General features: G+C 44.2%; 1 protein-coding gene across 1 annotated transcript in view; it reads left to right on the top strand.

Moving 5' to 3' along the window:
• Window positions 1–1446: 1446 nt before the first annotated feature.
• Window positions 1447–15439, top strand: part of LOC145350379 (E3 ubiquitin-protein ligase MARCHF4-like) — a 110621-nt gene continuing 96628 nt past the window's right edge. Inside the window, exon 1 of the mRNA XM_080199650.1 lies at window positions 1447–2068. Within this exon, the coding sequence (XP_080055776.1) occupies window positions 1682–2068 (387 nt within the window). The 5' untranslated portion in view covers window positions 1447–1681. The remainder of the gene's footprint in view (window positions 2069–15439) is intronic.

Genomic DNA, 15439 nt, shown 5'->3' on the forward strand with positions numbered 1-15439 from the left:
CTGTACTCGTTGGAGTTTAGAAGGATGAAGGGGCATCTTATAGAGATGTATAAGATAATGAAGGGGATGGATAGAGTAGAGGTAGAGAGATTCTTCCCGCTTAGAAAGGATAGCAGGAGTAGAGGACACAGCCTCAAGATAAGGGCGGGGGGGTGTGCAGTTTTGATCAGAGTTGAGGAGGAACTTCTTCACTCAAAGGGTGGTGAATCTCTGGAATTCTCTGCCCGTTGAAGTGGTGGAGGCTACCTCGCTAAATATATTTAAGTCATGGGTAGATAGGTTTTTGATAGACAAGGGAATTAAGGGTTATGGGGAGAGAGCGGGAAAGTGGAACTGATCCACTTCAGAACAGTCATGATCTTATTGAATGGTGGGGCAGGCTTGAAGGGCTAGATGGCCTAATCCTGCTCCTATTTCTTATGTTCTTATGACAGGTACAGCACGCAGTTAGATACAGAGTAAAACTCCCTCTACACTGTCCCCATCAAACATTCCCAGGACAGGTACAGCACAGGGTTAGATACAGAGTAAAGCTCCCTCTACACTGTCCCCATCAAACACTCCCAGGACAGGTACAGCACGGGGTTAGATACAGAGTAAATTGAGAAGGGTGGAGCAAGGAATGAAGGTATTTCTGAGCCGCAAAGGACTGCTGTTGGCGAATTCGTGGCAAATTGAAAGGCAGGACTGGGTCATTGGACCTTTAATAAAGCTTGTAAAAAGAGTGTGGCTGCAAGCAGGAGAGAGAGGCCGCTTTAAGGAGCTGGGGTGGGGGGAGAGACCGCTTTAAGGGGCCGGGAGGAGAGGCAAGCTGGGTTGAGGCCGCTTTAAGGGGCCGGGAGGCGGGAGCTGTCCAGGTTCTCGGTGCTGAATTGATCACCCGCTGGAAGCGCAGCCTCGGTGTTGGATGCGAAGCAGAGCCGGGGGAGAGGGACTGCAGGCCGCTGTTGAAGTAAGTGTGGGGCGGAGGAAGGATCGATCCTCAAAATTGGAGTGTGAGTGTGAGACGAGGAGAGGGAGGAAGCCAATCCGCAACCCAGGGAGATTTTACCACCAAAATACAGAGCGGGGATTGAGGAGAGTGAACCCGGAGTAAAGCCGGAGCAAATCCTGAGCCTCTCCCGCTGATCCGACTGCAAACCGGAGCAAATGACAATGCATTTCTGCAGAAAGCCAGAGCTCCATACTAACCCGAGTAAAAGGGCAGAAATCAACTCGAAACCGGCCCCTTAGCTCCGATTCCCAATCCTTCCCGATTGCTGGAGGAACCAGGTTGTAAATTCAACACAAATCCATCAATAATTCAGCACTTTCTGCTCCCGGAGGCCCGGGATTATTCCAGGGACCCCGGGGCTCGGTCCAGCCTGTCCCAGGGACCCCGGGGCTCGGTCCAGCCTGTCCCAGGGACCCCGGGGCTCGGTCCAGCCTGTCCCAGGCACCCCGGGGCTCGGTCCAGCCTGTCCCAGGCACCCCGGGGCTCGGTCCAGCCTGTCCCAGGGACCCCGGGGCTCGGTCCAGCCTGTCCCAGGCACCCCGGGGCTCGGTCCAGCCTGTCCCAGGGACCCCGGGGCTCGGTCCAGCCTGTCCCAGGGACCCCGGGGCTCGGTCCAGCCTGTCCCAGGGACCCTGACCCGGGCTTGTTCTGTTGCTCAGCTGCACATTGTTGGCTCACAACATACAGATGTTGCGCCAAATCCGCCTCAAGTGCCGCTGCCGCATGTTATTCAGTGACCTGAAGGTTTTTTTACTCCGGCGCCCTCCTCCTCCGCCTCCTGTGATGAATTACGACCAAATCTCACGGCCGATCAACAACGGGGTCCCGTCCAACAACAACACGCTGCCTCCGGCTGGCAAAGAGAAGAAGTGGCGGGCAGGCGGTGCCTTGCCAGGGGAGGAGTGCCCTCAGGAACAGGAATACAGTGGCTTTGAGCAGCCTTTGTCCCTGGTGAGTCCCTCACCCGAGGAATCTTACCGAAGGAAATACGAGGACAGGGAGTCTCTCAGCAGCAGCATTGCCAGCGGTTGTCGATCTCCTCTGTGTCGCATCTGTTTCCAGGGATCTGAGCAGGTGAGTGATGCATTTGCTTTTCTTTTCAATCCATACTCTCTCCAATTCACCTCTGAGTTCCCTGCTTCCTCCACTCAACTTCAAAGAACATTCTTCCCCGGAAAATATTATCGACCTTTTTGCGAGTAACAGTTACAAAGTAATAAAGAGGTCATTCGGCCCAGCGATCATATGGCATCACACCCAACTGGGATAAAAATGAGTTTGTTCTTTGAATATTGATGTGGTTGGACTGTTAACTTGTGAGCACATTTTTAAATGGTGTAATCTTGGTCAGCAAAGGAGGACCAAGGGCTTGATTAAGAAGGTGAAAATAAAGTAAGCTAGTGGGGAACATAAAAACTGGCTGTAGAAGTTTCTGTAGATACGTGAAGAGAAAAACATTGACAATGAATGTAGATCCTTAGTCAGAAATGGGCGAATATATAATGGGGAACAAAGAAATCACTGAGGATTTAAATTTGTATTTTGCTTCTGTCTTCACAAAGAAAGACATGAATAATGTACCAGAAGTTCTGAGAGAAACAAGTTTTAACGAGGAGCTGAAGGAAATCAGCATTAGTAGACAAATGGTTTTGGGGAAATTGATGGGATTGAAGGTGGATAAATCTTTAGGTCCTAATCATCTTTATCCCAGTTTACTTAAGGAAGTGGCCCTGGAAATAGTAAATCCACTGGTTGTCATTTTCCAAAATATTTTGGACTCTGGACTTGTTCAGACTACAAATTGGAGGGTAGTTAATGTAAGCCTGCTATTGAAAAAGGGAGGTAGAGAGAAAACAGGGAACTATGGACCAGTGAGCCTAACGATGGATACTGTGGAAGTTGCTAGAGTCCATTATCAAGGATTTCATAACTCAGCATTTGAAAAGCAGTGATATAATCACACAAAGTCGGCATGGATTTACAAAGGGGAAATCATGTTTGATGAATCTATTGGAATTTTTTTGAGGATGTAACTAGTAGAATTGACTGAGGAGAACCAGTGGATGTGGTTTATTTAGATGTTCAGAAGGCTTTTGACAAGGTCTCACATAACAGACTTCTATGTAAAGTTAAAGCATATGGGATTGCAGGTAATGTCTTGAGAGGGATAGAAAGCTGGTTCACCAATAAAAAGCAAAGAATTGGTGTAAATGGGACTTTTCTGATTAACTCTCAGTGCCTATTGGGATACTGCACAGTTCTCTGCTAGAACCCCATCTGTTCACATTAATGATTTGGAAGAGGAAACCTAAATGTATTATCTCCAAATGTGTAGATGATACAAAGTTGGGTGGAAGGGTGAGCTGTGAGGAGGATGCAGAGATTTGGGCAGACTGAGTGGTGGGTATCTGCATGGCAGGTGCAATATAATGTGGACAATTGTGAGCTTATCCACTTTGGTAGCAATAATAGGAAAGCAACTTAATACTTGAATGTGTGTAAATTGTGAGAGGTAGATACTCAGCGAGACCTTGGTATCCTTGTGCATCAGTCACTGAAAGTAAGTGCGCAGATACAGCAGGCAGTAAAGAAGACAAATAATATATTTATTGGCCTTCTTAGTGAAAGAGTTGAGTATAGGGATAGGGATGTTTTGCTACAATTGTAAAGGGCATTGGTGAGGCCACACCTGGAGTATTGTGTGCAGTTTGGTGTCCTTTTCTGAGGAAGGATATCCTTGCTATAGAGGGAGTACAGCAAAGGTTTACCAGGCTGATTCCTGGGATGGCAGGTCTATCAATAAGGAGAGACTAAGTCTGTTAGGATTGTATTCATTGGAGTTTAGATGAATGAGAGGGGATCTCATAGAAACTTATAAAATTCTAACAGGGTTGACAGGGTAGATTCAGAAAGAATGATACCAATGGTGGGGGAGTCCAGAACTAGGGATCATAGTTTGAGGATAAGGGAATGATGAATTTGTGGAATCTGCTACCACGGAAAGTAGTTGAGGCCAAAATGTTGTGTTATTTCAAGAAGAATTAGATGTAGCTCTTGGGGCTAAAGGGATCAAGGATATATGGAGAAGGGGGGATCCGAATATTGAATTTGATCAACTATGATCATAATGAATTGCACAGCAGGCTCGAAGGGCCGAATGGACTACTCTTGCTTCTACTTTCTATGTTTCTATTGTCCTGAAGTCAGGGGCCCTCACTTGCAGATGATGACACGTCCTGAGGTGCAATCCGCACAGGAACAGGTTTACCTTAGAACTTGGTCTGAACATCAAGTGTTAATCAATATGATGGAGAGAAACTCCACAAATTATACTGGAATGAATAAACAAACATTCCCTGCACAAGTATCCAATACTCACGTTCACCTCCTGCACGGGTGTCCAACACTCAATGCTATAGAGTTATTATTATGCATCTTCTTATTTAAATCCATTGCTTATATCATGAATAAGTGTTGTGATATATCAGCTATTGTTGTTGCCACTTGTAGTACATTTGTATACTCACTGTAATTTGTTCCAATTCTTTTCTGTTGCTGTTTTTTTCTTCTTTGATGTTTAACTAGCTGCTTTCAATTCTGAGTCCATACTTTAATTTAAACTTGTTGTTTTTATATTTTAAAGATTAACTTTATGCACTTTAACTATGTTTTTGTGGTCAGGTTATCCGTATTCAGCCTTTGTCAGTTTCCTAGGTGCAAAGTCAATGGATTTTTCAGACCTGTCCTCCATTACATGAGAAAGTACTGCCCCACACTTTAGGGCAATGCATCACATGACAGAGTAAGTTCCCTGTCTGGATCAGAATGGACTAGCACATTTGTCGATGTCAGTGTTTGAAAGATGCCTTCCGTGCCGACTCCTACTTCCATTTGGTTTCTCTGTGTAGAATTAGATAAAGTGGAGCCAACATTGTTGACAGGTCTGGCAAGAACTTCCCAAAATAGTTCATCAAACATATAAATGACCTGAGCTCAGCCACATTTCTGTGCTGCAGAGTTTCCATACTCGCCCAAACTTACCCTACCACAGGAGATGAGCCTTGTTCAGTGATTTTCTGGCTGAGATACTACACGCTGGGTGCCTGGAAAATGCTTGTGCTCCTCTTCAGATGCAGTCCCACCTCTGAAAGCCATTTAAAAACTTAATCCAGGTTGCTAAGGTGCTCCTCCTCAGTCTTATTGATAATTAATATGTTATCTACGTCAACTGCAGCCTGAGGAATGCATTGTAACAGGTTGTCCATTTGGAAGATCACTGGACTGGAGCATGTGCCAAAAACCAAACAATTGTACTTGAACAATCCTTTGTTTGTTAATGGTACGATGCTGCTTTGAATCTTTCTCTGGCAATAGTTGTTGATATGCCTGGCTCATGCCAAGGTGCTCCTCCTCAGTCTTACCAGTAATGAAAATGTCATTGAAGCAGACTGCGACATGAGAAATGCCTGGAGGAATGTTGTAAGATGTCTCACAACACCAGGTTAAAGTCCAGCCGAGTTCCGCACACATGACGGTGGCCTCAACCGGGATCTTGGGTTCGTGTTACACTATCTGTAACCCCCATGACTTGCCTGGGCTTGCAACATCTCACTTACTGCCCTGTCTGGAGACAATACACATCTCTTTAACCTATGCTTAATGCTATCTCCACTCATATTGTCTGCACCTTTAAGATTTGAATAGCTGTAAAGACTCACATTCTATTCAGTATTCTGTAAACTGAGTGTGTGCCTTTATATGCTGTGTTTGTGATCAGAACTCCCCACTCACCTGACAAAGGGGAAAAGCCCCGAAAGCTAGTGGCGTTTGCTACCAAATAAACCTGTTGGAGTTTAACCTGATGTTGTGAGACTTCTTGCTGTGTTTACCCGAGTCCAATGCCGGCATCTGTACATCATGACTACCATGGAGGAATATTGCCAAGCTTAGATAATTTGTAGGCTTAATAAACTATTATGGGAAGATTTTGCCAAATCTGTGTACATGTTGGCTCCACTACTCCACAAAGAAACCAAATGGAAGTGGATGTCTGCACAGAAGAAGACTTTCAAAGTTGAAAACATTGCTGCAATCAACAAATCTTCTGAAAATGTCTTTCCTCTTGCAAAGGTTGAAAACAGATCATCTACCTTCGGCAATGGCTAAGCATCCAATTTGGAAACTTGATTAATGCAAAGATTGTAATCCCCACATATGCTCACAGTACCATCCCTTTTAAGAACAAGAACAATTGAAACTGTCCAATGTGCGAACTGAATTAACATAGAAACATAGAAGATAAGAGCAGGAGGAGGCCATTCAGCCATTTGAGCCTACACTTCCGCTCGTTAAGATCATGGCTGATCATCCAACTCAGTAGCCTAATCCTGCTTTTTCCCCATAACCTTTGATCCCATTTGCCCCAAGTGCTATATCCAGCCGCCTCTTGAATGCATTCAATGTTTAGGCATCAACCACTTCCTGTGGTAATGAATTCCACAGGCTCACCACTCTTTGGATGAAGAAATATCTCCTTACCTCCATCCTAAATGGTCTACCCCACATTGTCTCAATGATTGCTGGCCTTTGCAGTTACTCCATCTCTTCCTCCACTTTATCATTTATGCCTTAGGACTTGAAAAAGCAAGGAATGGCTTGAGAATCTAGCCGTAGTGCCCTGCAAGGTACTAAGTTCATCTTTGAAAATCTCAGGATATCTCTGAATGACATTCACTGTCACTTTTGTGTGCTTTATCTCACTCCAGTTCAACTAAATTTTTTTGAACTAATCATGCTGTAGTAGACTAGATCCATGTCCTTTTACCCTCAGGAGCCATGTTATATGCAATGTCAACCTCTCATGTTCTAAGCAATCAGAAGGATGTGATAGCTTTCGAGAGCATTTACCAGGATGTTGCCTAGTTTGGAGGATATTAGCTATGAGAGGAGATTGGACAAAGTTGGTTTGTTTTCACTTGAATGTTGGAGGCTGAAGGACGACCTCTAGAGGTTTGACAGGGATAGAATAGATAGAGTCTTTTTCCCAGGGTAGAACTGTTAATTACTAGGGGACATAGGTTTAAGGGAAAAGGGGGAAAGTTTTAAGGAGATGTGAAAAGCAAGTCATTTTTACAGAGAGGGTGGTAAGTGCCTGGAATGTGCTGCCAGAGGAGCTGGTAGAAGCAGATATAAGGGCAACATTAAGGCATCTTGACAGACAAATGAATAGTCACGAAATAGAGGGATACGGACCGCCTAGAGGCAAAAGGTCTTTAGGAAGGTATCATGTGCCAGTTGAGTCTTGGTGGGCCAAAGGGCCTGTTCCTGAACTGTACTGTTCTTTGTATAGTCTCATTTGTGTATATCTGAAAATTAATCACTGCCTAAGTAACGACTGGTGCCTGCTTAGAACCCCAAACCTCCCTCAAGATTTTCTTGCTGATTAACGAAGTAAGGATTCCTGTGTCCACCTACATCTTGGTTTGTTTGCCATCGACCTTCACTGTAGCAGAAATAGGCTCTGTACACCCCTCACTCATTTTAAACATGTCATAAGAGTGCTTCTCAGCCAGGTCTGAACTTTCCAAGCGATGTGCTGTCAGCTGAAGTTTCCTTGCATTTGAAATTCTCTCTCAGTCTTTGACTTGCTCTTAGCACTGTGACACTTCTTTGCTAAATGCCCCTTCTTGTTGCACTGGTGATGAACAACATCCATAAAATTACAATGATTCATATAATGTGACACTCCACTGTTTTTACTTGCCGTTTCTTTCTGTACTTGATTTGGAGTATTGTGTGTGGTTCTGGTCATCACAACACCAGAAGGACAAGGAAACATTGGAGAGAGTGCAAAGAAAGTTCACCAGGCTGTTGCCTGGTCTCGAGGGGATTGACCATGAGGAAAGGTTAAATAAACTAGGATTGTTTTCACTGGAAAGACAGAGGCTGAGGGAGACTTGATAGCAGTTTTCAAAATTATGAGAGCCATAGATGGGGTGGATAGTTAGAGGCTTTTTCCCAGGGTGGAACTTTCAATTACAAGGGGGCACAGGCTCAAGGTGAGAGGGGGAAAGTTTAAGGGAGATGTGTGGGGGAAGTTTCTCGCACAGAATTTGGTGGGTGCCTGGAACGTGCTGCCAGACAAGGTGGTGGAAGCAGGCACATTAACAACATTTAAGAGGCATCTGGATGGGTACATGGGCGGGAAAAGAGGGGTATGGGCTGAGTACAGGCAAGTTTTTTTTTTAGTTTCGTTAGGGCATCATGATTGGCATAGGCTTGGAGGGCTGAAGGGCCTGTTCCTGTGCTGTACTTTTTTTTGTTGTTTGTATTCAAGTGAAGGCTGTAAGTGAGGGGGCAATGGGAGAGTTGTCCTTGACTACAAGAGATAGTGAGTTCAGGATTAAAGAAGTGTGTGCAGCCTGCAGCCTTTGTGAGGCCTCATATGGAGAATTGTTCAGCCTCCTTGTCATCCTGTCAAGCAGAGGCATAGAGCTCTCACAAAGAGATTGGAACCAAAGTGTATTGGACTTGAAAAACTGGGGTATTCTCCCATGAGGAGTGTGAACAGACTGAGCCTGTGTGCTGGACCGTGGGGAGGCAGTATAGTCACTGGACTAGTAATTTAGAGATCCAAGGTAATGCTCTGGAGACCCAGGTTCAAATGAGTGAAGATGTTTGCTGATGACAGAAGCAGTCCATGTCCAAATGCAGCAAGATCTGGGCAATATTCAGGTTTGGGTTGACAAGTGACAAATAATATTTGTGCCAGACATGTGCCAGGCAATGATCATCTCCAACAAGAGAGGATCTAACCATCACTCTTTGAATTCCAATAGCATTACCATCATCGAATTCCCGCACTATCAAATGCTGCACTGTGGAGCTCTGGAGGGAGGTACTGGCAAAGACTTTTAGGGCTTTTAATGCCACTGGCATGGGATTACCTCCAAGTACTTGGGGATGCAAATCTTGATGGAGTAACTGGCACATGTGAGTAAGCACATTCCAAAGGTACTTCCGGCATTGCCTTTCCTCAGTTGTGATGATACCACTTGTGATATATCTTTGATTTATTATTGTCACATGTATTAACATATAGTGAAAAGTATTGTTTCTTGCACACTATACAGACAAAACATACCGTTCATAGGAAGGAAACAAGAGAGTGCAGAATATAGTGTTACAGTCGTAGCTAAGGTGTAGGGAAAGATCAACTTAATGCAAGGTATGTCCACTCAAAAGTCTGACAACAGCAGGGAAGAAGCTCTTCTTCAGTTGGTTGAAATGTGACCTCAGACTTTTGTCTCTTTTTCCCGAAGGAAGAAGGTGGAAGAGAGAATGTCCGGGATGTGTGGGATCCTTAATTATGCTGGCTGCTTTGCTGAGGCATTGAGAAGTGTAGACAGAGTCAGTGGATGGGAAGCTGGTTTACATGATGGATTGGGCTGCATTCACGATCTTTTGTAGTTTCTTGCAGTCTTGGGCAGAGCAGGAGCCCATACCAAGCTGTGATACAACCAGAAAGAATGCTTTTTATGATGCATCTGTGAAAGTTGGTGAGAGTCGTAGCCAAACTTCCTTAGTCTTCTGAAAAAGTAGAGATGTTGGTGGGCTTTCTTAACTATAGTGTCAGCATTGGGGGGATGAGGACAAGCTGTTGGTAATCTGGATACCTAAAAACTTAAAGCTCTTGACCCTTTCTACTTCGTCCCCATTGATGTCTGAGTTCAGATCAATGCTCGTCAGAGTACAGGCTCCTGGTCACTAGTATCCTGACCTTGAAGCTGCACTGTCTCTGGCCATTGCTGCTGCTGGCCCTGGAATAACTGCATCAGTTCCTCATCATCTGGATAAGAGTCAGTAGAAAGGCAAGGTTGCCTGGAGCCTGCATCATCTATGCATGATTGGATATGTGAACAAATTGCAGTGATCCGTGTAACCAGTATATTCTTTGTAGATTAGGCTCCATCTCTGAGCCTTTAAACCAATGCTAAGCCCGGTGCTCCAAGTTCTTCAGTTGTTTTACCCATTAGCAGATTTTCCTTGTTTAATGTGGACAGTCTTGTTCTCATCTCATTAAAGTTGGCCTCACCTAAATCTAAAATTCTTGTTGCTGATTTGTGCTTTTTGCTTTCAAATGCTACATTGAACTCAGTCATGTTATGATCACTATTTGATAAATGTTCACGCACAATTAGATTACTAATTAAATCTGGCTTGTTGTTGATTACTAAATCCAATATTGCTTGTCCCCTTGTTGCATCCAGGACATTTTTTTTATTCATTTGTGGGACATGGGTGTCGCTGGCTGGCCAGCATTTATTACCCATCCCCAGTTGCCCTTGAGAAGCTGGTGGTAAGCTGCCTTCTTAGAATAGCAGCAATAGCTGTCTTCATCAGTGTAGAAAATGATCCTGGACACACTCCAGACTCACTACCTTTCTGACAGGTGCTTGCCTGCCTCTCCTCCCAATCTATGGTCAAGTTAAAATACTCTGTTAATATTACGCTGCCTTTGCTACACATTTGCTTAATTTCTGCATTTGTAGAATTGAGCAATCAGGGGTTTACACACAACACTGATTTACGTTTTAGGTCCTTTATTGTTCCTCAGTTCCACCTATAAGGTCTTCACTGGATGCTTCCCCCTCATTATATCCTCCCTCACCACTGAAGTGATTTTGTTTTTAATCAATAAGGCTGCTTCACTCCCTCTGCCATTTTTCCTCTCCATCCTGTAAACCCAGTAACCCAGGATGTTTAATTCCAGTCCTGACCATCCTGCAGCCATGTTTCAATGATGGCTTCTATATTATCATCTCCATTTTGAATTTAAGAACACAAGAAATAGGAGCAGGAGTCGGCCATCTAGCCCTTCAAGCCTGCCCCGCCATTCAACAAGATCATGACTGTTCTGAAGTGGATCAGTTCCACTTCCCCGCTTTCTCCCCATAACCCTTAATTCCCTTGTCTGTCAAAAACCTATCTACCCATGACTTAAATATATTCAGCGAGGTAGCCTCCACCACTTCAGTGGGCAGAGAATTCCAGAGACTCACCTCCCTTTGAGTGAAGAAGTTCCTCCTCAACTCTGATCTAAAGTGACCCCCCCCCTCTTATTTTGAGGCTGTGCCCTCTAGTCCTGCTATCCTTTCTAAGCGGGAAGAATCTCTCTACCTCTACCCTATCCATCCCCTTCATTATCTTATACGTCTCTATAAGATCCCCCCCTCATCCTTCTAAACTCCAACGAGTCCAGACCCAGTCTATTCAATCTCTCCTCATAGGCTAATCCCGTCATCTCCGGTATCAGCCTAGTGAACCTCCTCTGCACTCCCTCCAAGGCCAAAATATCCTTCTGCAAATGCGGTGACCAAAGCTGCACACAGTACTCCAGTTTATACCTGCAGCTCATTAAATTTATTCCTTACACTCTGCATATTTATACATGGAACTCTTATTTGGGCCTAACCTGTCCCTCAGCACTGGGGGAAAAGTTTAGAGGTGTGCGAGGCAAATTTTTTTACCCAGAGGGTGGTGAATATCTGGAACGCGCTGCTCAGGGAGGTGGTGGGAGCAGGCATGCTAGCAGCATTTAAGGGGCAACTAGACAAACACATGAATAGGATGGAAATGGAAGGACACGGACTTGGTAAGTGCATACAGTTTTAGTTTAGGCAGGCATCATGATTGGTGCAGGCTCAGAGGGCTGAAGGGCCTGTTCCTGTGCTGTACTTTTCTCTGTTCTTTGTGCCACCCTGATATTGTAAAGAGATATAGTGGATAGCCCATCAAAATCAATGGCAGGGTACATAAGGATATGGAAAACTCAAATTCAGGTAAATCATCTGGATAAGAGCCAGGTTTACTGGCCAGGTTTTCACAAGGATGATTTTGTAAAATGAGCCTAACTTGCCAGATAGTGAGGAAACCACAACCAGCAATCAAACTGACCCTAACCTTAACCCTAACCTTAACCCCCTGACCCTAACACTAACACCCTAACCCTTACCCCTATCCCTAACCCTTCATTCCCTAACCAGGTTTCAGAAAACATTTACTTGGGCGTTAGTTGATTGTGAAGGGCTTTTGCCAAAAAACAAAGCAGGACACTCGTGTATCTTTACAATAACGGATATGATGATTCAATTTCCAGAGGCCATTCCTTTAAGAACAGTTACAGCTAAGGAGGTGGTACAGAAGTTAACCCAAATTTTTACTTGATATGGATTACCAATACTGATCCAGCCTGAGTAAGATTCCAACTTGATGTCTACAATGTTTCAAAACCTATTGGATACTTTGCTTATAAAGCAGTTAAAGTCCACAGCAAAAGGAGCTTTACAGGGGCACCATCAAACTCCCAAAATAATGATTAAAGCACATTGTCATGAAGATCTCCCGCTTCGGTTAATGGGCCATGGTAAATTTCCCCTTAGTGTCAGGGAGATTAGCAGAATAAATATGTGCGGTTATGGGGATGCATGAGATTGTTGTTGTTGCAGGCTCAATGGCCCAGATGGCTTCTTTCTATGATTGGGACAAAGGACTGGACTGGACTTTATTTGCTATCCGTGATGCACCGAATGAATCTGTCAAGTTTTATCCTTTTGAATTATTTATGAGCAGGAGTTAAGATGTTCTCTGAAGTTAATCAGAGAAAGGTTTTGAGGGGTAGATGGACACATCCTTTATGTTAGATAAAATATCTGTGTTCTTGCAGCTTGGAAAGTGGCTCAAGAACATTTTAAAGTTTCTCAACAAAGTTGACAAAATAGGCAGATAGGCATGTGGTGACCTGAACGTTACAACCATACGAGGGGAAAATCTGAAAGCATGTTTCAGTGGTCCATTCAAGGTAATCAAGAGGATTGGTAAAGTAAATTATTTGACTAATACCCTTGATCGCAAGAAAAGGAATCGGCTATGTCAAATGCTAAAACAATACTATCATAAGATGGAGGATAAGAAAGAGCAGGTATGTCAGATAGTAAGCACAGTGGAGGATAAAAGAGACAGTAAGGCAGAGGAGACTTCGTTCAAAAATTAAACCTCCTACTCTCCAGCTAGTTAACATTGAACTATTAGGACAGTTAGAGATATATTTACAGGCTGGACAACAAAATGACCTTGTGAAATTTCTTGCAGAATTTAAAGGTATATGTTGGGATAAACCAGGGAATACAACTTTAGCCACGCATAATGTAGATTTATAAGAACATAAAAGCTAGGAGCAGGAGTTGGCCATCTGGCCCCTTGAGCCTGCTCCGCCATTCAATAAGATCATGGTTAATCTTTTTGTGGACTCAGCTCTACTTACCTGCCCGCTCACCATAATCCTTAATTCCTTTACTGTTCAAAAATTTATCTATCCTTGCTTTAAAAACATTCAATGAGATAGCCTCAACTGCTTCACTGACCAGGGAATTCCACAGATTCAGAACCCTTTGTGTGAAGAATTCCTCCTCAACTCAGTCCTAAATCTGCTCCCCCTTATTTTGAGGCTATGCTCCCTCGTTCTAGTTTCACCCGCCAGTGGAAACAACTTCCCTGCTTCTATCTTATCTATTGCCTTCATCATAAGAACATAAGAAATAGGAGCAGGAGTAGGCCAACTAGCCCTTCGAGCCTGCCCCGCCATTCAATAAGATCATGGCTGATCTGTCTTGGCTCAGTTCCACATTCCCGCCCTCTCCCCATAACCCTTAATCCCCTCTCTTATCAAGAACCCATCAACCCGCTTCTTAAAAATATTTAGCGAGGCAGCCTCCACCACTTCAACAGGCAGAGAATTTCAGAGATTCACCACCCTTTGAGTGTAGAAGTTCCTCCTCAACTCTGTTCTAAACCGTCCCCCCTTTATCTTGAGGCTGTGCCCCCTAGTCTTACTATCCTTTCTGAGCGGGAAGAGTCTCTCCACCTCTATCCTATCCATCCCATTCATCATCTTAAGATCTCCCCTCATTCTTCTGAATTCCAAAGAGTATAGCCCCAGTCTACTCAGTCTCTCCTCATAAGTCAACCCTCTCAACTCTGGAATCAACCTAGCGAATCTCCTCTGCACCCCCTCCAGTGCCAGTATATCCTTTCTCAAGTAAGGAGACAGTGACCCAAGCCAGGAATTGAACCCAGGTCCTTGGAACTATGAGGCAGCAGTGCTAACCACTGTGCTACGTGCTGCCCAGAGGTTAACATGCTTGTTATTTTACAGGAGAACATTTCTCTAAATCTACGCAGTACTCCAGATGTGGCCAGCACCTTATACAGCTGCAATATAATCTCACTGTTTTTAAACTCCATCCCTCTAGCAAGGAAGGACAAAATTCCATTTGCCTTCTTAATTACCTGCTGCATCTGCAAACCAACTTCTTGAGGTTCCTGCACAAGGACACCCAGGTCCCTCTGCACAGCAGCATGCTGCAATTTTTTACCATTAAACAGTCCATTTTGCTGTTATTCCTACCAAAAAAGATGACCTCACATTTACCAACATTGTACTCCATCTGCCAGACCCTTGCCCACCCACTCACTTAGATTTAGAGAAATGTTCTGTAAAATAACAAGCATGTTAACCACTGGGTGGCACGTAGCACAGTGGTTAGCACTGCTGCCTCATAGCTCCAAGGACCTGGGTTCAATTCCTGGCTTGGGTCACTGTCTGTGTGGAGTTTGCACATTCTCCCTGTGTCTGCATGGGTTTTCTTTGGGTGCTCTGGTTTCCTCCCATAGTCTAAAGTTGTGTGGGTTATATTGATTGGCTGTGCTAAATTGCCCCTTGGTGTCCTGGGATATGTAAGTTAGAGGGATTAGTGGGGTAAATGTGTGGGATAGTGGGGGTAAGCTCAAAGTGGGTTTGCTGTCGGTACAGATTTGATGGGCCGAATGGCCTCCTTCTGCACTGTAGAGTTTCTATGATTCTATGAAAATTCTTGTCATTTAAACCCAGAAAAAACAAGCTAAAGTGAATGCAGAAATTTAATAAATGTTAGAAAATTACCTATTTGAATCTAGTCAAAGCAATTGAAGTTGTTCAATAGTGTTAGTGCCTGAACCTGATGGGTCAACCTGATTCTGTATAATTAGAGAAAGCTTAATACAGTAACAAAAATGTATTCCTCCCCAATCCCTCATTTAGAAGATTGTATTGACAGGATTGGCAGTGTCATATTCCTAACTCAGATTTATTGGAAGGATGCAGACAACTTTATAAGACCCTTGTCAGACCCCACTTGGAGTATTGTGCACAGTTCTGGTCGCCTCACTACAGGAAGGATGTGGAAGCTATTGAGAGGGTGCAGAGGAGATTTACAAGGATGTTGCCTGGATTGGGAGGCATGCCTTATGAAGATAGGTTGAGGGAGCTAGGTCTCTTCTCCCTGGAGAGACGAAGGTTGAGAGGCAACCTGATAAACGTTTATAAAATGTTGAGAGGAATAGATAGGG

The sequence above is a fragment of the Carcharhinus amblyrhynchos genome, chromosome 11 (assembly GCF_965287045.1).
Source record: "Carcharhinus amblyrhynchos chromosome 11, sCarAmb.v2.hapA, whole genome shotgun sequence".
NCBI classification, from domain to species: Eukaryota; Metazoa; Chordata; class Chondrichthyes; order Carcharhiniformes; family Carcharhinidae; genus Carcharhinus; species Carcharhinus amblyrhynchos.